This window comes from Lemur catta, chromosome 7, assembly GCF_020740605.2.
Source record: "Lemur catta isolate mLemCat1 chromosome 7, mLemCat1.pri, whole genome shotgun sequence".
NCBI classification, from domain to species: Eukaryota; Metazoa; Chordata; class Mammalia; order Primates; family Lemuridae; genus Lemur; species Lemur catta.
The window spans coordinates 60,251,647-60,274,639 of NC_059134.1; the positions used below are offsets into that span (position 1 = coordinate 60,251,647).

At 37.4% G+C, this 22,993-nt stretch overlaps 1 protein-coding gene across 5 annotated transcripts in view; it reads right to left on the reverse strand.

The window, feature by feature from the left end:
- Window positions 1–22,993, reverse strand: part of NUP98 (nucleoporin 98 and 96 precursor) — a 117,807-nt gene that overhangs the window by 79,792 nt on the left and 15,022 nt on the right. For 2 of the 5 annotated variants that reach the window (XM_045555583.1, XM_045555582.1), the window contains 9 exons: window positions 15,128–15,231; window positions 13,622–13,723; window positions 13,337–13,513; window positions 11,260–11,399; window positions 9,892–9,999; window positions 8,214–8,394; window positions 5,891–6,054; window positions 2,608–2,745; window positions 1,224–1,362 (listed from right to left, as the gene is read on the reverse strand). In XM_045555583.1, coding sequence (XP_045411539.1) covers window positions 1,224–1,362; window positions 2,608–2,745; window positions 5,891–6,054; window positions 8,214–8,394; window positions 9,892–9,999; window positions 11,260–11,399; window positions 13,337–13,513; window positions 13,622–13,723; window positions 15,128–15,203 — 1,225 coding nt within the window. In that variant the 5' untranslated portion in view covers window positions 15,204–15,231. Of the gene's footprint in view, window positions 1–1,223; window positions 1,363–2,607; window positions 2,746–5,890; window positions 6,055–8,213; window positions 8,395–9,891; window positions 10,000–11,259; window positions 11,400–13,336; window positions 13,514–13,621; window positions 13,724–15,127; window positions 15,232–16,265; window positions 16,307–22,993 lie in introns of those variants that run through there. The other 3 variants (XM_045555587.1, XM_045555585.1, XM_045555584.1) reach the window with 3 other exon arrangements.

The following is a 22,993-nucleotide window of genomic DNA, read 5'->3' on the forward strand; positions in this document are numbered from 1 at the left end:
AAACAAACTATATGTGTGACGTGAAAATCTCAGGGGGAGTTAGGATGATTACAATGGTTTATGAAGGCTCCTTGGGGAAGGGTGAGTGATAATGATAAAAAAAAGGTGAGAAACACTTATTTAACCCATAAGTATCTTTTCCATCTTAATTTTATAGGTAAGAAACGAGTACACAAACCAGATATCTTATCCATGCTAACCAAGTCCACTACTTCAAAGCTGTTCTTTCAAATAGAGTATAACCAAAAAGAATTATAGGTAGAGCTATAATTATTACAAGGAGTGAGTGAGCAACATGACTAAAAGTGGTTATAATAAATCCAATAGAATACATAAATTTAAGAATTGGTGCCCATCAATGACCGACCTGCCTTCGTAGTTCATAGTTTTGCACAAACATCTCAACTTTCCAATGGACGCTTAATATAGTTTCTTTCTCCAGTACAAGATCATTCAAAAACCCATTGAAGAATTGTCTTAACTGTTGACCTATGGCCAAATAACCATCTTTGCACTCATCTCCCAAAAAGAATCAATCAGTGCCCAGTGATGTATATGGCACACAAAATCCTCAACAAATATTAGAACCACTATTTTCTTTTGCAATAAAATAAACTTTCCATTTATGATTTAACAAAAATAATGCTGAATGTTTCAAAATTTATATAGGTATTTATAAAAGATGTAGAAAATAATAGCATGTTTTTCCATTAAACTGGTTTAAATTTTTCCAGTATATTTCTCAAGAGTAGTTTAGGGGGTTTTTTTTGTAATTGTTTAATCTATCCCATAGTTTCCAAATTTTTTACAATGAACATGTGCTCAAAAATAAAATTTTTGAAACTGCCAGAAAACTATTAAATAATCCCCCCCAAATAAAAAAGGTTTCAACATTCAATAAGAATTACCAAATCTCTTCTGTACAGCACTTCCATGTTTGAAACCTGGCCTGATAGAATGTAGAGTACCTCAACTAAATGTGTTTCATTTATGGTTTCTCAGCTATCCATGAGGTAATCCAAAGAAAATGAAAGGCAATTTACATGTCTACTAAATATCTTAAGCCATGTCCATCCATGACTAAATCCTTTTCCTCTGGTACCTCATATCAAGCCACGGCTTACCTGAGAATTTAAAATATTTCCAATCATATGAATCAGAAGAATAATGTGTGGTATAGCCAGTGTAACTTTAAGAGAGCCAAACCTGCTTTTTATATGTACCAAAATTGGAAGTGTTTGTATTGGTTCCTAAAGTCAGGGTTGGTTTGTTACCAAAGAGCCCGCCACTGGTTGTACCAAATGAAGGTGCACTGGTTGTACTGCTTCCAAATGTAGTAAGCTTGTTATTGCCAAACAGGGTCTAAAAAGAACAGAATATAGGAAAATCTTAAATAATATAAACATACACACCGAACAGTAAATAAAGGTTACCTCAGGTATAATGAATTGGGTATGGGATGGAAGAAAGATGTCACAACTTTTATAAAAAAGTAGAAGGACGGTGAATAAAGGCTATCAGAAAATAATTTGAGCAAGAATAACTTTATAAACACAGAATGCTCCTAGGCTGAAAAGTTAATAGTAACCCCTCAGCAAACACAGAATTTTAATGAGGCAAAGAAAAAAATATCAAGGCCATTAAGTATCTTTTTACCTATTAAAAGAAAGGTATCATACATTTAATTTGCCAGTAGAAATAGTTACAATAAAAAATTTAAATATGCTACAACATGGGTGAACCTTGAAAATATTATGCTAAGTGAAAAACACCAGTCACAAAAGACCACATATTATGATTTCATTTATATGAAATATCCAGAATAGTCAAATCTGTAGAGATGGAAAGTAGACCTAAGGTGACTGGGAGGGAAATGGGAAGCGATTACCAATGAGTATGGGGTTTACTTTTGGCATGATGAATATGTTCTAATATTGAATATAGTGATAGTTGCATATTTTCTGAATATAGTGAAAACCACTGAATTGTACATTTTAATGAAATGAATTGTATGGAATGTGTATTACACATTAATAAATCTGTTATTAAAAAAGTATAAGAATTTTCTGAAGCATTATGTAATTTTCTCAATTTCCCACCTCAACTATTTCCCAAAGTTAAGAAAAAAAATTTCAATATCCGTAAAAATACGACCATATGTTTTAACTACCCACAATAGAAAATTTAACACTTCTTATAATAAGAACCCCACCAATTTCAGGAAGTAGATCAACACCAAAAATGTTCAATTCCCAAACGTCATACCCATTTATCACCCAAAACAGAGGCCAGAACTAGGAGTTTAAAATGACCTGATTTAAACAAGGTGAAAGCATCTCAATTTAGACTCAACAATCTAAATCAAACAAATGCACACAAGCACTGAGGCAAAGAAATTTTAAAGAGAATTTACTAATTGAAAATAAACCTACTGAAGTGAACTAGAAATTTCATTTTGCATCAAATAGCTTTTAGTTGCTCTCAGATTCAAACTATACAATATGCCCACCCTCTCCCACTTGGAATATGGTCATATCTTCCTTAGAAATTTCTTTAACAAATTTATACATGTCTTCAAATTAAATAAAGTCAACTGTAAAAACTTACCGAACCAACAGCACCAAATCCAGTATTGGTCTGCCCAAAGAGACCCGTTCCTGTTCCAAATGCTGTCCCAGTGCTGGTGTTTGTAGCTGTCCCAAAAAGACCTCCAGGCTGTGAAGCTTGGGTTACTCCAAATAAACCCTGCAAAAGTTAATACAGATTAAAAGATATCCCATAATGGTCAGTTTTCCTAAAAAGTCTCAGATTAAAAATAGTTACCATTTTTTAAAGCTTATATGACAGATACTATGCTACATACTTTACATAGAGCATTTCTTTTCCTTACAACAATCCTGAAAAGTAGGAAGTATCCCCATTTTCCAAAATATAAACCTTGGAAAATTTAAAAACTTGCCCAAGATGCCACAACTCCTAAGTGGCAGGACCAGAATTCAAACCTATATATAAGCCCCTGTTGTTCCCAGGATGATGACCTCCAAGGTCATGTGCATCTAATAAAACATGACATTAACTCCTGTGCTCTAACAGATGTCAGCATTACAAAATGAAAGCAAAATGGTGTAACTGGGTGCTTCATTTTCACAGAATCAATCGATACTCAGCAGAGAAGTGGACTTTGAATCAAATAACTGATAATCAACTGAAAATAGCCAAATCAATATGAATAGAGGTAGATGTGTAATTAATGTTAAAAAGCTTTAATTATAAATGAGAAACTACATTCATTTCCAATGAGGAAAGTCTGTATCATTCAATATTTAATAATGTATTTTATTTATGCATTAGTAAATAAAAGAAAAACATTGTGGTAATGGACTATTGCTGAATTGAATGAGAATTAGTTGTACTGTTTTTTAAACAATTTTATTGAGCCATAATTCACACATTATAAAATTCATTCATTTATAGTGGACTATTCAGTGGTTTTTTTTTTTAATGTTGTGTTGGGCAACCATCCCCACTATCTAAATTTAGAACATTTTTGTCACCCCACAAAGAAATCGTGGACTCATTAGCAATCACTCCTGATCCCTACACAAACACTAATCTACCTTTTGGTTCTATAGATTTGTCTATTCTGAACCTTTTATATGAATACAATCATAAAAAATGTGCTCTTTTATGACTGGCTTTTTTCACTCAGCATGTTTTCAAGGTTCCTCCATGTTGTAGCATACATCAGTACTTCACTCTATTTTATGGCTGCATAACATTCCATTGTATGGATATACCACCATTGGTTATCCATTCATTCATTAACAGACACTGGGCTGTTTCTACTTTTTAGCCATTACGAATAATGCTATAATGAATAACGCTATTATGATCATTTGTATACAAGTTTGTGTTTTCATCTCTCTTGGGTAAATGCCAATTACGTGCAATTGATGGATCATATTGTTAACTCTATGCTTAATACTTTCAGGAACCTCCAACCTGTTTTCAAATGTGGCTGCACCATCTTACATTCCTACCAGCAATGTATGAGAGCTCCAACTTCTCCAGGTCCTCGTCAATACTTATTATTATCTATCTTTCTCATTATATCCTTCCAAGTGGGTGTGAAGTGGTATTTCATTGTGATTTTGATTTCTGTTTCCCTGATGACTAATGATGTTGGTTGACCATCCTTTCATGCCATTTGTATATTTTCTTTGGAGAAATGTCTATTCAAATCCGTGTCCTCTTTTTAATAGGTTATTGTCTTCTTATAATTGAATCATAAGAGTTCTTTATATACTGCAGATAGAAGTCCTATATCACATGCATGATAAGCTATTGTTTTCTCCTATATTTGCAGGTTTTCTCTTTCGTTGTTAAGTTTGAGACATAGTCTTGGTTTGTCATCCTGGGTAGAGTGAAATGGTTGTCAGCATAGCTCAATGCAACCTCCAACTCTTGGCCTCAAGCAATCCTCCTGCCTCAACCTCCAAAGTAGCTGGGACTACTATACACTACAATTTTTCTATATTCAGTGGAGACAGAGACTCTTGCTCAAGCTGGTCTCAAACTCCTGAGCTCAAGAAATCCTCCCATTTTGGCCTCCCAGAGTGCTAGGATTACAGGCATGAGCCACTGCGCCCGGCCTGCAGGTTTTTTTTTTCCTTTCACTTTATTGATCATATCCCTTTAATGCAAAAAAAGTTTTTAATTTGTTTTAAGAGATAGAAGCTCATTATGCTGCCCAGGCTAGAGTACAGTAGCTATTCATAAACATGATCATATTGCACTACAACCTTGAACTCCTGGCTTCAAGCAATCCTCCTGCCTCAGCCTCCCAAGTAGCACCACTGTGCCTGGCTAGAAGTTTTTAATTTTGATGAAGCCCAACTTAGCTATTTTTTCTTTTACTGCTTTTTGCATTTGATGTTATACCTAAGAAACTACTGCCTAATTTGTTTTATTCTAAGAGTTTTACAATTTTAGTTGTTGCATTTAGGTATCTGATCCATTTTGAGTTAAATCTATTTTGGAGTTAACTCAATGGTGTGAAGCAAAAGCCCTTTCTTTTGTTGTATTATAATCAGTTGTTCCAGTACCACATGCTGAAAAAACTATTCTTTCCCCAATGAATTGTTTTGATACCCTTGTTGAAAATAATTTATCATGTTCTTTTTCTTTAAGAAAACTTTCTTTTATAGACAGGATCTCACTCTGTTGCCCAGATTAGAGTGCAGTGGTGCAATCATAACTCATAGAAGTCTTAAATTCCTGGGCTCAAGCGATACTCCCACCTCAGCCTCCTGACTAGCTGGGACTACACCACCACACCTGGCTAAGTTTTCTTATTTTTTGTAGACTTGGGGTCTTACTATGTTGCCTGGTCTTAAAACTCCTGGCCTCAAGCATGCCTCTCACCTTGGCCTCCCAAAGTGCTGGAATTACATACAGGCATGACCCACCAAACCTGGCCACCCTGAAGTCTTAAGAACTGCAGCAAAGGCTGAACTTGCCAGTTTGACATGATTAGAAGCATCATTACTTAACTCTACAAATAAAACCTAGAGGCCAGGCGCAGTGGCTCACGCCTGTAATCCTAGCACTCTGGGAGGCCAAGGTGGGAAGATCACTTAAGGTCAAGAGTTCGAGACCAGCCTCAGTGAGACCCTGTCTCTACTAAAAATAGAAGAAATTAGCCAGGCATGGTGGCATGCACCTGTAGTCCTAGCTCCTCAGGAGGCTGAGGGAGGAGGATCGCTTGAGCCCAAGAGTTTGACGTTGCTGTAAGCTAGGCTGATGCCATGGCACTCTAGCCCAGGCAACAGAACGAAACTGTTTCAAAAAATAAAAAAAACCGGAATTAACTATTGGCCTGTTTCCTTACCATGGTGTTCGTACTTGGCTGTCCTAGGGTGTTGGTATTACCAAAGGAAAAGCCAGTGTTCTGGGTGGTTGTGGCCTGGCCAAATGGTTTGCTGAAGAGGCTGGTAGTCTGCTGATTCTGTTGTCCAAAGAGACCACCTGGATTGGTCCCAAATCCAGTTGTACCTTTCAAAAAAGAAAAAGAAAAAAAATGAAAAAAAAAAAATCTAAAAACAAAAAACCAAAACCTCACATTATTCAGCTACTTCAACAGTCTTATGTTATCTACATATCTAAATTCATTCACTACTCAATAACCATTTCATTTTCCATCCTTCATCTAACTCCAGATTTGGTTAAAACTTTAATTTCTACAATAACACCATGATTCACAGAAGCCTGGCTAGCTTAAATAATCTTCCTTTGCTTTTTTGTTTTTGTTCTTTGAAATGTAGCCTCGCTCTGTCACCTGGGCTACAGTGCTATGGTGTCAGCCTAGTTCACAGCAACCTCCAACTACTGGGCTCAAGTGATTCTCCTGCCTCAGCCTCCTGAGTAGCTGGGATAAGGGGCATGCACCACCACACCAGGATAATTTTTCTATTTTTATTAGAGACAGGGTCTCACTCTTGCTCAGGCTGGTCTCAAACTCCTGAGCTCAAGCGATAGTCCTGCCTCACAGCCCCCCAGAGTCCTAGGATTACAGGCGTCAGCCACCACACTTGGCCTGGTCTTCCTTTGAGAGGCTATAGCTTTCTTCTATTCACAAGATAACACACTCAAAGTCTGCATGTGTATATTTTAACCTTGTTAGTCTAAATTATTCTTGAGGCTTTTTCTTTATATCAATAAATCCGGCACAGGGTGTGATACACAGTACTCAATAAATATGTGCTATACTAAATCACAGAATACCAAGACTGAAAAGAACATTAAATGTCACTTAGATAAATATGTGTGTGTGTGTCTGTGTATGTGCATCTCTCTATAAGGCTATGAAAAAACTAACTTTTGTTTGTCTCTAGAAGGTAAACTGGTGGCTATGGGAAGGATATAAGGAAAGTACACAACTTTTTTTGTATTTTGGGAACTTTGTATCATATGTATACATTACTTTTGCAAAAGCATTTTCATAAAGTAATTTAGTCATCATTCCGAACTCCTCTTGCACAACCTACATTAAATCAATTGTTCAGCAAATCACACCAGTTCAATAATCAAACTGCGTCCAGAATCTGACCTTTTTTCCCCCATCCTTGTCCAAGCCACCATCACCTCTCACATGGATGGAGCAATAGCTTTCTGTTTCTGTTTCCCTCTGGCCCCTGTACTCTCAATACAGCAGGCTTCAGAAAGATCCTTCACTCATAACCACATGACTTCTCTTTCAAAACAATTCTTACGGCTTCCCAAATCCAATAAAAATTCAAGTCTTAATATTGGCCCACAAAGTGCTTTAAAATATGGTCCCCATGTCCCCCAGTTCTTTCCCTTGCCCTCTCCTCTTTGGTTAAAACTCAGGTTTTTCAGGCCAGGTGTGGTGGCTCACGGCTGTAATCCTAGCACTCTGGGAGGCTGAGGCAGGAGGATCACTTGAGCTGAGGAGTTTGAGACCAGCCTGAGCAAAAGTGAGACCCCATCTCTATAAAATAAAAAAAAATTAAAAACTCAGGGTTTTGGGCCAGGCACGGTGGCTCACGCCTGTAATCCTAGCACTCTGGGAGCCCAGGTGGGTGGATCGTTCGAGTCAGGAGTTCAAGACCAGCCTGAGCAAGAGCGAGATCCCGTCTCTACTAAAAAAAATAGAAAAGAAATTATCTGGCCAACTAAAAATATATATAGAAAAAAAAAATTAGCCGGGCATGGTGGCGCATGCCTGTAGTCCCAGCTACTCCGGAGGCCGAGGCAGTAGGATTGCTTAAGCCCAGGAGTTTGAGGTTGCTGCGAGCTAGGCTGACGCCACGGCACTCACTCTAGCCTAGGCAACAGAGCAAGACTCTGCCTCAAAAAAAAAAAAAAAAAAAAAAAAAAAAAACCTCAGGGTTTTCAGACTTAGAGTTTCCACTAACTTGGAATGCTCCTCCCCTAGAAATCTATACAACTTGCTCCTTTCACCTTCTTTGGAAAGGTCACTGCTCAAATACCACCTTCTCAAGTGAAGCCCTCTTTAATCATCTTCATTTTACGCTGTATTTCTCCCCACTCCCACATACATACCAGGCACTCTCTATTCTTCCAGTATCCCTGACTTATTTTTCTTCACAGCACTTATCATATGTTTTACAATTATGTTTTTAGTTGTCTGCCTCTCCTCAACATGATCTAATATAATATCAAGTGCTTACTAGTTCCAAAGGCAGTTTTGTTCTGACCATACGCAAAGCCTGAATTAGTGGTAGAGGAGCTGAAGAGTCCTGTCGCACTGGAAGTGGCTGGAGAAGACCCAAACAAGCCAGCCGTGGTACCTGATCCCACTTGGTTCTGAGGGCCTTTCCGGTTAGCCTGATAATCTTCTAAACGAAGTTCCTGAATGGAGGAAAAACACATTTTCAATCTTAATATGCAGCCAAAAACAATTATTTAGAAGACTAAATACTTGAACTTAGTATTCAAGTTCTATGTTCACTTAGGAAACAAGACTAAAAAAAGAAAACCACAGAATGACATTAACTTCATATCATTACAGAAAAACATTTCTAATAGATATGACATAAAACCCATACCATAATTATCATAAAACTACAGGCCAAAGAGCTGACCATATCTTAATTTTAATTTTCTTTTACAAACAATAAATACTTTCTTTTAATAAAATGCTACATAGTAATCTTCTCTACCCCCATCTAAATGTAAAAATTTGTTGATTAAAAGATGAAAGATTCCATGGGGTTCAGAAAATTTAGGGAAAGAAGTAATAAAGTTTAACAATATTATCTCAAGTCAGGGTGTTTCTGCAAACTCCAATAAAGCAAGCACAGTCTGGGATGCAGGAAGAAGCAACCACTACAATCAAGAAGGACAGTCAAAATGTACAATAACCTATTGGAGAGTAATGAGAATGAACAAACTGTAATTCATGAACAAACATGGATGTATATTTCTATGTTGAAAGATAGACATAAAAGAGTACATAAGATTCAGTCTATATATATCAAGTTGAAAAATTGGCAAAAGCTGGGCAGTAAAGATAGTGGATACCTTTGAAAGGGGAAGACTGTAACTTGGGGGAAGGCGGGACACAAGGGGGACATCTGGGATGCTGGTAATGTTACATGATTTGGGTCCTTTCACTTACTAACAACTTATTAAGCTGTACACTTTGCATAAGTTTATTCAAAACATAGTCGTGTGGGCACGCGCGCGCACACACACGCGCACGCACACGCACACACACACACACGCACACACACACATTGCCCAGTGTAGTACGAGCAACATTCAAGGAGAACAGACCATTAGAGAAGCAATACCTGCACATACACCTGAATCATTATCCCTGCCTAAAAAAAAATTGACATCTAAAAACAATACATTTTTTTTTTTTTTTTGAGACAGAGTCTTACTCTGTTGCCCCGGCTAGAGTGCTATGGCGTCAGCCTAGCTCACAGCAACCTCAAACTCGTGGGCTCAACCGATCCTACTGCCTCAGCCTCCTAAGTAGCTGGGACTACAGGCATGCGCCACCATGCCCAGCTAATTTTTCTATATATTTTTAATTGTCTAGATAATTTCTTTCTATTTTTTTAGTAGAGCCGGGGTCTTGCTCTTGCTCAGGCTGGTCTCGAACTCCTGAGTTCAAACGATCTGCCCGTCTCGGCCTCCCAGAGTGCTAGGATTACAGGTGTGAGCCACCGCGTCCAGCCAACAATACATAATTTTTAATAACAATTTGCTCAATGTTAATTTTTTACATAAACCTAAGATGAATCACTTGATTCTAAAAATAATCAAAATCATTTTAAAAAGCTGTTTTCCAAAAGATTCAAAAAGTTAGGCTGATATTCTACATTGTATTTTACTGACCTCTAGTGACTTGCTTTCATATTCTTTCATAGCAGTAATACATTGGTGTTTGGTACTGATGTTAGTGCTAACTCCAGCTTTGACCATAGTATCTGTACCAGTTGGAGGCTGCAAAGGATAAAGGCAAATCTGTTAAATCCAAGCTTTACATTCCTACTCTCACAAACACAATTCCTCAATCACTGAATTCTAACTAAAACTAGTTTCCTAGGTCTTTTATAATGTGATGGTTTAAGGGGGGTGCTTGATTAAATATATTTCTGATCTCTCCCCACATCAAGGTTATCTGAATAAATCAATCTTAGTAACAAAGTAATCACAGACCCAGGGATTAATGCCGTAACCCAATCATCCGATTATATGCTAAAATACAGGTGATTTTATATGCATAAGGAAAGCTTACCCAATTTACCCAACATACATGTTTAAACTTCTATATCTAAGTATTAACACTACTTCCTATTCTGCCCCAAAGTGTCTACTTTATAACTGTTGTTGCATTTAAGAAATACAGAAGCCTGTTTTATTCCCTGCAGCCTTATGAGGAAAAAGGCACAGTAAGTAACGAAAAATTCCTACTTCAATTGTCATTTTTCTCAACTAATGTACTTTCCAAGGGGCATCACACAGTATTTTTCACTCTCGTTTATATTTAACTTTAAATTCAGGACTTTAAATTAAGTATTATAAATTAACCACCTTATCTAAGAACTTCTTCATTTTCCAGAGTAAGTTTTAACAGGAAGCTTTATTTCTGCAAGAGATTTCCATTAGGCTAATTGTACCTCCATTCCTACCATAAGCATCCCTCAACCATTTACAATAGGTGGTATTCCATATATTAGGTGGCATTCCACATAGTTTTGTAAACAAAATCCTCTACTCGAACCCTCTACCTAACCCTGAATAAAAAAAACAAACCACAACATTCTATTGCCCCATTGTGCCATTTCATCAATGAAAGTTTTATTTTTCAACTACTACACAATATAGATGAGTTATTCCACATATCTCCTCCTTAAAGAGGCCAATAATTTTTCTATCGATTTTCCCTTACTCTTTATTTCTATAAAGAATAGTTGACCATTCAGAAGCCACATTAACACAGTAAATTCAAATTCTACCTTATACTAGCTTATTATAATCACATTTGACTGGGGTGACCATAATTCATATATATCTCATAATCTAGATTTGTTTCACAACTTCTCCTGTCTACTGTACAACTATTTATAGATTTTGTTTTTAACGTATCTTTCAGGAAGAGTCGAAGTAGGCTGGAAAGAGGCAATTTCACAATTTATCCTGCAAAGAAATATACAAATGGGAAAGAAACATACTACACAAAGACTGGAAGAAAATACATACATTAAATTTAATAGTAGTCCCAGTAGGAGCAGCTGTAAAACTACTTGGCCCAAAGAGGGAGCCAGATGTGCTGCCAAAAGGATTAGAGGTGGTATTTGTAGTTCCAAAGAGTCCTCCACTGCTAGTACTAGTTCCAAAATCTAAAAATTAGAAAAATGAGATGGTAATTTAAAAAATGTAAGAATCTATAAGATATCTTGGGATTGGCTCTGCCACTAGAGCAATAATATTTTCACATCTCAAGCATTTTATCGTTCAAAATATCCTGACCAAATATTATTTTATACAGACACACATAACAGATATTTTATACATACACACACAAACTTCCAGGCTCACAACTTTCCAGTGAAACAAATTCTGAATGTGTTAGTCAGCTAAGCATCCATGAAGCCCTTCTTGGGCATACTAAAGAGGCAAGTTAAAAAGAAATATTACTTTGTTTCATCATAAATTTCATCTCATTCCTCCTTTTCTTAGTAAGACTAGATGCTGAATGAACTTGTCTTTCTGAAAACACCTTGCTACAAGAAACTTTAACAAGGGTCACAGTATGTTTTATTTACATAAATTATTAATTTACCCACACATAACAAAAAAGTTTAGAATATATAAGTAGTCCTATTAGAGAAATCAAACATAGCTTAATGTAAAATTTCACCCAAAAAACCACTTAGAAAAATTAGTAGGCATTGTCAGTCATTTTATAGAAACTAATAAATAGCAGATCTTCTGATTTCCTTACTTTTCCAAAAAGCTGAGTTTTTACATATTACGTGCAAGTGAATTTAACTGTTACTAAGGAATACTATCTCAAAATATGAGATGCTACTTACAAAGTTATACAGATTATGTATCATGATACAAACATCAGTAAGCAATAAAAATTTATCTGCCAATATTTAATATTAAGTGACATCCTAATTACCAAGTTAAAACAATTGTGATTTTTCACTGGCAAACTGCTTTCTTTCTTTTTAAAAATGCCCTAATATGTAAGTTAAAATAAGCAGGCATATCTCTTTTGAATTAGCACTTTAGATTACATTTTATATTGTCATAGTTAAATATTTCAACATCCCACAAACAACTCTCTCTCTCTGGAAAATAGTGATAGTTGGCTAAGTACTCATTCTGCCATACTCTTGTGCCAGAAATGGCATCACCTCATAAGGCACTACTGATCAACTAGTAGTGGTTGCCTCAAAGTACACTACTGTGTAGAGAAGGAGCCCCAGGTCACATCTGGACTTAAGGAGAAAGAAGTCATCAATTTAAAACATCTGCCCTGGACAAGTAATGGAGGAGTAACCATGTCATGTCCGGTATTTGTCATTCCTGCCCTAGACTCTTCATACCAAATGTAAAACAGAAGCAAGAAGAAGGCTCTTCTGCAGCACAATACTGTTGACTATAACACATTCTTCCTTGAAATTCTTCTGTCTTAACACCAAAAACACTACTCTGGGGCTAGGTGCAGTAGCTCACGCCGGTAATCTTAGCACTCTGGGAGGCTGAGGTGAGAGGATTGTTTTGAGGCCTGGAGTTCGAGACCAGACTAAGCAACATAGTGAGATTCCCATCTCTACAAAAAAAAATCGAACAATTAGCTGGGCTAATGGTGGCGTGTGCCTGTAGTCCCAGGTGTGTGGGAGGCTGAAGTAGGAGGATCATTTGACCCCAAGAGTTTAAGGTTGCAGTGAGCTATGATGACGCCACTGCACTCTAGCCCAGGTGACAGAGCAAGAGTCTGTCTCAAAAAACAAACAAACAAAAAAACCACTACTGACCTGGCTTTTCATTCCATCTCTGGCCATTCTATATCAGGCAACTCTTCCTCTACTTACCTTTTAAATACTAGTGCTTCTCAGATTTCTACCCTTAGAAAGATGTACATATCCTCCTCCTTTCTAGCCTAATTAAACTTTTTAATACACTTTGAAATTTTCCTCTTCTTATGTTTTTGCCATTTGGTAGGAAAGGGAGGTGGGTGAATACAGGCAATAGAAGAAAAGGCAAAACACGCAATAAGCAAACCAAATTATTAGATGCAGAAGTCCAGTGATGTCCTACTTACTCCCAAAGCCAGTTGGTTTATTTTGTGCAAAGGCATTATTTTGGGATGAGAAAAGACCGGTCCCTGTGCTTGCAGTTCCAAACAAGCTATTTGATGTTCCTGTTGATGTACCAAAGCCAAAGCCAGTGCTTGTGGAGGTAGCTGGCTGACTAAACGAATTGGTACCAAATAATCCTCCTGAGGAGATAGACAGCAGGAGAAAAAAAGTTAAATAAATCAGGGCCACTTAGTAAAGTCCCTGCCAGCTAACAAATAAACCAGCAGTATTCCAAATAAAGCCCTTACCTGGTTTGGTCTGTGTATTTCCAAACAGGCCTCCAGTATTGTTGCTAGAACCAAATGCAGATGTTCCAAATGCCCCTCCACTAGTAGTGCCAAAGCCAGTATCTGAAAGAGCATAATCCAGGGTAAATTTGAATTTAGAATAAAATCTGAATCAGGTGACCGAATGAAAAGGGTTTTAATATTTCTTAACATTTTGCATTTGAATAGAACCACTAGTCTAATTTGAAAAGTTTTGTTCAAAATTCCATTCGAAGCCAGGCACAGTGCCTTAGCCCTGTAATCCCAGCACTTTGGGAAGCCAAGGCAGAAGGATCACTTGAGGCCAGGAGTTTGAGATCAGCCTGGGCAACATAGCGAGGCCGTATCTCTACAAAAAATTTAAAAAATCAGCCAGCTGTGGCAGGAAGACCACTTGAGCCCAGCAGCTCAAGGTTGCAGTGAGCTATGATCTCGCCACTGCACTCTAGCCTGGGAAACAGAGTGAGACCTTGTCTCTAAAAAATAAAAATAAGATAAAAATAAATTCCATCAGAGTATTACTTAATAGAGTAAAAATCAAGCCACAAACATTTTATTCTTTGTCCCCAAGGGAAGTATGAAAACTTGAAGTCAAAGGTGTGAACTTTCAATAAAAATTATAGATGTTGATGAGTTTAAAAAACAAAAAAAGAGTGCCAGGGTAACAAGTGACTATGAGCTACAAATAAAAGTAAAATCACCAAGATTAAAGTATTAAAATTATCTCCATACATTGTTATACTCCACAGTCACTGAGATGAATGGTCTTTCATTAAGGCAGAATATCAGAATGACCTAAGAAGCTTTTTCAAAATGCTTATGTTCAGGTTCCAACCCGAGAGATTCTAATTCCACAGTTCTATGATGGGAAATAGGTGCTCGGATGCAGTGAACTAGGATGACGCCACTGCACTCTACCCAGGGTGACAAAGTGAGACCCTGTCTCAAAAAAAAAAATTTTTTTTAACAAAAAGTTTAAAAGTGAATAATGGTTGCTATAGGCAACTAATAGCATGTATAATACCAGATGGGAGGGGACATAGATCTCAGGAGGGCAGGTAGGGATTAGGAACCTTGACATTTTAACATTTCTGTTCCTGAATATCACATCTTGTTCAAAGAGCAAATCCCAGGGCAATTATTCAATAATTGCATTTTGGATTTCAACATTAAAAGAATTATTTTCTGGTGTAAAAATCAGTAACTTTCTGTTAAAAGACACAAATAATACAAATATTTTAAGTATCTTCTATTGATGATCAGAAAACCATGAAAACTCAGAACTTATTTCTATTTTCTTAAAAAAATTTAACCACCAAAAAAAAAAAATTTAACAAGATCTTATCTTGGTCATTTTTTCAAGAGTCTTTGTTATAAAGACTTAAGTAGGAATAAAATTCCTATCTAAAGCTATCAAAGTGTATTTGATCTCAATAAGAACAGGTTAATTAAGATGTTTCCCCTCTTTTGTTCTTTTAAAAAACTTACTCTGCCCAAATGTTGAAGTTGTGCCAAAGCCTCCTGTGCCACCCCCAAAGGGTGTTCCAAATGATTTATTAAACATCTTGAAAATGAGTCTTTGTTTCAGAAAGCTGAAAAGAAGAAAAAATTATCACTCTTTTTAAAGACTATAGAATGCAATGTAACTATTTCAGAAAATCTACCATTTTACAAATTTAGGCTTATTCAAACTATCACATATTCTCCCATTAAATATTCTAAAACTCTGGATGATTAAATAAACCTTGTAAAATGACCTTTAATTTACACTGTTCCTGAGCCAAACAGCACCATAATATGAGGTTAAATTTCAGATCCCATCAACAACCATCCCTTTAAAACAATATTTTCAACCTTTTTTAAACCCAAGAAACCTAAGCTCCCTTTTAGTAAAGATTTCAGGCCTACTAGGCCAGATTCTGATATGAACCACCTGGGAGGTTGTGCATCATACCCATCAAAAATGATAATCATATTCTGCTTTCCCAACCACCTGAAACGCTAAAATTATTGTCAGGCTTTATTTTTCTATAGTTTGCATTGTAAAATGTTTTTTTTTCCCCTAGTTTTGGGAGATAAAATACTCTAACAGTAAATGCAAATTACTTCCCTCCATCTCCAAATCCCAAAGATTCTGATGCCCTGACATTCTCTTTGAGATTACTTCCTAAGACTATTCTTCATGGACCCCTACTTATCTGTCTTCTACTTTATCTGAGAATATTGCAGAAAACCTTTGATGAAAACCCCTCACTTCAGGTAAATGATTTCACCTCAGTATCCAAACTATGCACCTTGTCATTTAATGAACTGGACTCACAAACTGTTCTAACAACTAACTACAAAGGAAGTTTGGTTTTCCCTCCCCTCGATTTGCATAAATACAAATCAACAGTATAGTTTACTCAAATGTAACAGCAGCTTTCCCCCCTTCAAAAATTTTCCTTAAACTTAAAATGCCTGCTATCAGACAAGAAAATAATGAGTAAACTACTTCTAATGTAAAAATTCTGAAAACAGCCAATCACGTTTATTTGGAATTTATGACAGGTATGATGATTTTTCTATTACATAGTTTTTTCTTCTAGTAAAATCATGCCTTGTTCATATAATATAATTAAATTACATTTTGAGGTGCTCCTCACAATGTTCTCGTGTCCCATTAGCACTTCTGGCTGCTTTAACACTTGAACATCTTGTGCAGCAGTGGGAAAGATGAGGCTGTCCCTTAAATACATGATGCTTTATAGAAATCAACATTCTCTCCCCTAAAATTCCCTAGAAAAAAAAATTCAATACTTGGTTCTTTATCCTAACATCTAGGAACTGAATGACTCCCTTGATTAAATAAAGCTCACTGAAAGCAGTGGTTCTGGAGGGTCACATCGCAATTAACTGTCAAGCTTTCAAAATACAAACCCCCAGGTCTTATTCTAGAAACACTGAACCAAAATGTCTAGGATTGGGATGTAGACATTTGCTTTTAAAAAGGCTCAAATGACTCTAAAGCCCTAAGAACTAAAAGCTATATTTTATGTAATCATCATTTATCTTTCAGTAACAAGATCTGCTTTAAGTTTTCTGCTTTCCCATTTATCAGGGGTCACCAAGTGACAGACAAGGCCTTTACCATATTAACTGGCGACTCCCCTTCCAGGGGAAATATTCTTGGAAGTGCTTGGCATAAGTTTAGACTTCTGTGGATCTGCCTACATTGGCATTTCAACAGTTTATTCGGAATTGACGATTGTGCTAGGGGTTAGATGTCTCAACCAATCAATTCATTTTTACTGTAATGTCTCATACTGTCTTGGGTCATAGTCCCTACTAGAACCACTTTTCTCTATTCGTTGACTACGATTTTTGACCCATCATCAGTAAGGCAAAAACTTTCAGTCGTAATCCAGCTATCATGCTAAATTTGCCATGTATTTTCTTATTCATCCCCATGAATAGCAATCTGTTCGTGTAAATCTGACATCTTCTACACAGCAGACATGTCAGAATTCAAAAACCCAATAACATAGTTTTGCTCTGTGAAACCTGTTGTTATAGAAGACTTTAGTGTTAATTTGGGTCTCAGTGGCACTAGATTCTACAGATATTAGGTTCCATAGTTCCTAACAGTTCAATTTTTTTATTTTTATTTATTTATTATTTATTTATTTATTTTCAGACAGAGTCTCACTCTGTTGCCCAGGCTAGCGTGAGTGCCATGGCGTCAGCTTAGCTCACAGCAACCTCAAATTCCTGGGCTCAAGCGATCCTACTGCTTCAGCCTCTCGAATAGCTGGGACTACAGGTATGAGCCACCGTGCCTGGCTAATTTTTCTATATATATTTTTAGCTGTCCATATAATTTCTTTCTATTTTTAGTAGAGACGGGGTCTCACTCTTGCTCAGGCTGGTCTCGAACTCCTGAGCTCAAACAATCCGCCCACCTCAGCCTCCCAGACCTCAGCCTCCCAGAGTGCTAGGATTACAGGCGTGAGCCACCGTGCCAGGCCCAATTTTTTTTTTTAATCACCCTAACACAGAAACTAGCATCACACATATATTTCACAAAGGGATTTAAAATAGTAATAAATATCCTGGAAAACACTTCACTGTTTATAAGCTCTGTTATGTATTATTTCAACAATCCTAAAAGGCTAGTATTATGTATGTATCACCACTTGTATTTTACAGATGGGAAAACAGCATAAGCTATTTTGCAAGTTTCCCAAGGTCAAAGTTAAACCTATATTCTAACTTCCCATGGACACCTTCAATCCTAGGAAGATAATAAGCAACAAGCAAAAACACATGTAATGGCCGGGCACGGTGGCCCATGCCTGTAATCCCAGCACTCTGGGAGGCTGAGGTGGGCGGATAGTTTGAGCTTAGGAGTTCGAGACCAGCCTGAGCAAGAGCGAGACCCTGTCTCTACTGAAAAAAATAGAAAGAAATTAGCTGGACAACTAAAAATATATATATATAAAAAAAAATTAGCCAGGCATGGTGGCGCATGTCTGTAGTTCCAGCTGCTTGGGAGGCTGAGGCAGGAGGATCGGTTCAGCCCAGGAGTTTCAGGTTGCTGTGAGCTGGGCTGACACCACGGCACTCTAGCCCAGGCAACAAAATGAGACTCTGTCTCAAAAAAAAAAGGGGGGGGGGCAGGCGTGGGAGGCCGAGGCGGGTGGATCGTTTTGAGCTCAGGAGTTCTGAGACCAGCCTGAACAAGAACGAGATCCTGTCTCTACTAAAAAAAAAAAAAATAGAAAGAAATTAGCTAGACAACTAAAAATATATATATATAAAAAAAAATTAGCCGGGCATGGTGGCACATGCCTATAGGCCCAGCTGCTTGGGAGGCTGAGGCAGTAGGATTGCTGGAGCCCAGGAGTTTGAGGTTGCTGAGAGCTAGGCTGACACCATGGCACTCTAGCCCGGCAACAAAGTGAGACTCTGTCCCAAAAAAAAAAGTGTAATATTAAGGAATTTTACCTATTCCAGACCCAAGAACAAGGGACAATGCAAAGAACAAACCCAATCTTGATTCATGGAAAAAAGCTTCTCACTCAAACTTAGCCATCTTCTTAGTTCTGGCAAGGATGAACTTGGCTTAGTCTCTAAACTTTATACTGGCATGAGTATTTTCTTAAAAATTATTACCACGAAGCAAATCAGTATTATACAAAACAGCTTATGATTTTTATTATAATTCCTAGAAATCAAATAGCTAATAAGTTTAATCCATTGCTCTTCAAACAAATCATTCAATATTTTCCTTACTCTGTGTAAATGTCACTGACTCAATGAAAAATGACCAAACAGCCTCCTAATTCATTCTTCAAAACCTAGCTGAAATATTGTCTCTTCTATAAACCTTCTCTAACTCCCTCTAGCAATTAGTCACTCCTCTGGGCTTCCATAGTACATCATGATTTCTTTGCATGTATCTATATTGACCCTGAATTCCTATACTGGACACTGTGAAACATCAACTACACAGATCTTCCTTTAGGGCTGAAGATTTGTTGTACCAGCTACTGAAAGTACTACCAGAAGAGAGCCCTTAGCTGTCAGTTCTCTTCAGAATTCCTGCTATTTAAAAGAGTTGTCTAACCCAAGGTCACAGCCCCTTTCTAGGACAGCCCACAAATACAATCTATGGCCAAAGGCCAGGCCCCTTTGGCCCAATTCAGGATAACTCCAAAGGGTGATCCCAGCTTCCTACTCCTATGGGATTGGCTGATATCTTCATTAAGACAACATCACAACTCAATTTCTCCCTCAGACCGTTACTACGTCCTTCTCTTCTCTCTTACAGGTAGTGATCCCAAGACAGTTCCTAAAAAAGACTTATGCAGGACTATCTCCAATTCAGAGTCTGTTTACCAAGGGACTCAACCTGGGAATTCCCCCAATCCTCCCCCTGCCCCTCCCTCTACACAATGAACTTCTCTGGGGTAGAAGCAATATCATTTACTATCCCAGAACCTAACAAAAGGTCTGAAAAATTTAATGACAATCACCACTAATGTGTTTTTTGTTTTTTTTTTTTTTTTGAGACAGAGTGTCACTCTGTTGCCCAGGCTAGAGTGCCATGGCTTCAGCCTAGCTCACAGCAACCTCAAACTCCTGGGCTCAAGCAATCCTCCTGCCTTAGCCTCCCAAGTAGCTGGGACTACAGGCATGCACCACCATGCCCGGCTAATTTTTCCTATATATTTTTAGTTGTCTGGCTAATTTTTTTCTATTTTTAGTAGAGACAGGTCTCACTCTTGCTCAGGCTGGTCTCAAACTCCTGACCTTGAGCGATCTTCCCGCCTCAGCCTCCCAGAGTGCTAGGATTACAGGCGTGAGCCACCACACCCTGCCTAATGTGTTTTTTAAAAACAGACTGAATGATCAAATTACTTTAGAAGTAAATTCTAACTTAAAAATAAAATTATGCTAGATTAATTCTCACAACAAAAGGAAGCCATGAAAGAGATGATTCCTGGTAGAATTTATCATTTAATTCAGAAGTTGCAAAAAGGAAGAGATCACAAAATGGCTTGATGCAACCAGCAGGTACTTTTTGCTTGTCCCACTATATACACATGGTATACTCTACATGTACACACATAATTATGTGTGCACGGACAAATGTTTATGTATACGTAATGTATATTTTAAACTAGTTGATAACATTTAAAATAGGAATATAGCAAAAAAACCCAGATTTTTTACTTCTCATGAAAAATCTGATAATTAAGCAAACTAGGACTGTAGTCACTTGATGGCAATAACAGGCTGGAGCTTAATAGCAACTCTTTCCCTTCCTTTGGTGAGAACACGCACTTTCCACAGTACCATATTACCTACTCAATATCACTCATTTCCATCAACAGCCTGGTCCCACTAGGTTTTGACTTTATGGCTGCTGACATAATCAGAGAAAGGACCCACACATGAAAAACTCAGAGAATGGCTCATACTTGTAATCCTAGCACTGGGAGGCCAAGGTGGGAGGATCGCTTGAGCTCAGGAATTCAAGACCAGCCCGAGCAAAAGCGAGACCCCTATATCTCTACTAAAAAATAGAAAAAAATTAGCCAGGCCTAGTGGTGTGCACCTGTAGTCCCAGCTACTTAGGAGGCTGAGGCAGGAGCATCGCTTGAGCCCAGGGGTTTGAGGTTACTGTGATCTAGCTGACACCACGGCGCTCTAGCCTGGGCAAACAGAGCAATACTCTGTCTCAAAAAAAAAAAAGGAAAGAAAAGAAAAGAACCTCCTAAGAATCCAATGAAGTACGTATTTTTATCCCTATTTTACAAATGGTGAAACTGAGGCACAAGAACCAACTTGCCCAACACACAAAGCTATTACTGACGCTAGAAGCTGTGCTCCTAGAGTGTACAGCCTAGAGCTCCTAGTGAAAGAACACTGACAATTAAAAGGAAATGACTTTGCATTTACTACAAAAGGGGAACCAAAAAACAAAAATTTGACAGTATCGATCCAGCACTATCAGGGAAAGAAATTTCTCTGATAAATATGGAACATCTAGTGACCAGAAACATAACTTTTATGGAGTAAGGACAATTTATGAGGCACCCTCATGGCCTAGATGAAATCTCCTACAAAGATTTACCTTTATCCTTTTTTCCTTTATGGACTTATACTCATTACAACTTTTTTTTTTTTTGGTATAAGACATATTTTGAAAAAAATAAGTAAAAATAAAATAGTGTTATACAAAAATAGACCTTTAATTTTATCCTTTATTTTATTCTGCTTTCTCTGCTCAAAACAATCTTCTAATTAATAATTCAGACTCTCAGATACATGAAAGGTAGTCTTATAATACACATCTAGTACTGCAATGGATAGGCATGTATACATATTCTACTGTCCCAACTGAGGCTCTACAAACTGATGTACTGGTTTATATATTCAACTTTTGTGAACTTTGTGAACTCTGGATACAATGACAAAATTTGGTTTTCCACCCAGAAATATGGTGGACAAACCCTGAAATGTGGTAAAAACCAAGCAACTGCCAACTTTGAGTGCTATCTGAATGGCTAAGCAAGCTTTCAAAGATATTTCCAACTCACTGCTCTCTAATTCTAGAAAGTTACACAAATGGGAAATAATTTTTCCTTTCCATTTCACTGAGTTGCTTTGTACCAAAGTCACCAAAAGAGTAAAAACAATAAATATTTGTTAGATGGATGGACTAGTATAGTACTTTCAACTTTACAAAGCGCTTTTTCATACATTCTCTCATCTAATCTTCACAGAAGTAGTAGGAAAGACAGGGATTATCATCCACATTAATGATTTGTTAATTTTTGCCCTGGTGAGAAAGGAGGGCTGGGTAGAATTCCAGGAAGAGATCAGCCTGGTCTTAATTATCTACTATCACACTCGAACAAAACTATCTGCTACCTTCTGTTTTACAGTATTCTTCCTATGATAGATCCCTTGATCAAACCATTCCCTTGGTTAGAACATTTATTCCTGTCTAAAAATTGTTGCTTAAGCCACACGTGCTTCACAAAACTGTCCCAGATTAGACCTTGTAGATTCTTACCAGTATAAACACTTCCCTTCCCCTCCTTTCCAACTCCAATTACGTAAACTCCCAGCTGTTATGCAATATATTTGTTGTTATACCTGTCACTTGAGTGTTTGAGCTGTTTGCTGCTCTGGTAAAAAGTGTCTTGACTTTGCTCACTGGGTGTAAATTAATTTTAAATAACTTAATAACAGTATCTAATATAGCTCTTTCCTCACAGTTCTGAGCAGCATTTTTTTCTTCCCCTTAACACAACACTCATCATTTTATAGTGAAAAGAGTATATTAGCTTTGGAGTGAAACAAATCTGTGTTTAAAACTCTGCCTCTTACCATCTTTGCAACTCTCTATAAATCTAAAAATTAATTCAAAAGTTTAAAAAAGAGAAAAAAAACCACTGCCACTTGCTACTGTGTAGTTGTAGTAATTCATGACATTTAATTTCTTAGACCTCAGTTTCTACATTTGAACAATAGGGATTACACAGCCTACACCAAAAAATTATTAGGAAGGAGAACAAAGTTGCCTCGCTGGAGCCCCCCAAGAGTAGCTTTTTGTTTAGTTTTTCTTTTTCTTTTTTTTTGAGACAGAGTCTCGCTTTGTTGCCCAGGCTAGAGTGAGTGCCATGGCGTCAGCCTAGCTCACAGCAACCTCAAACTCCTGGGCTTAAGCGATCCTACTGCCTCAGCCTCCCGAGTAGCTGGGACTACAGGCATGTGCCACCATGCCCGGCTAATTTTTTCTATATAGATTTTTAGCTGTCCAAATCATTTCTTTCTATTTTTGGTAGAGACGGGGTCTCA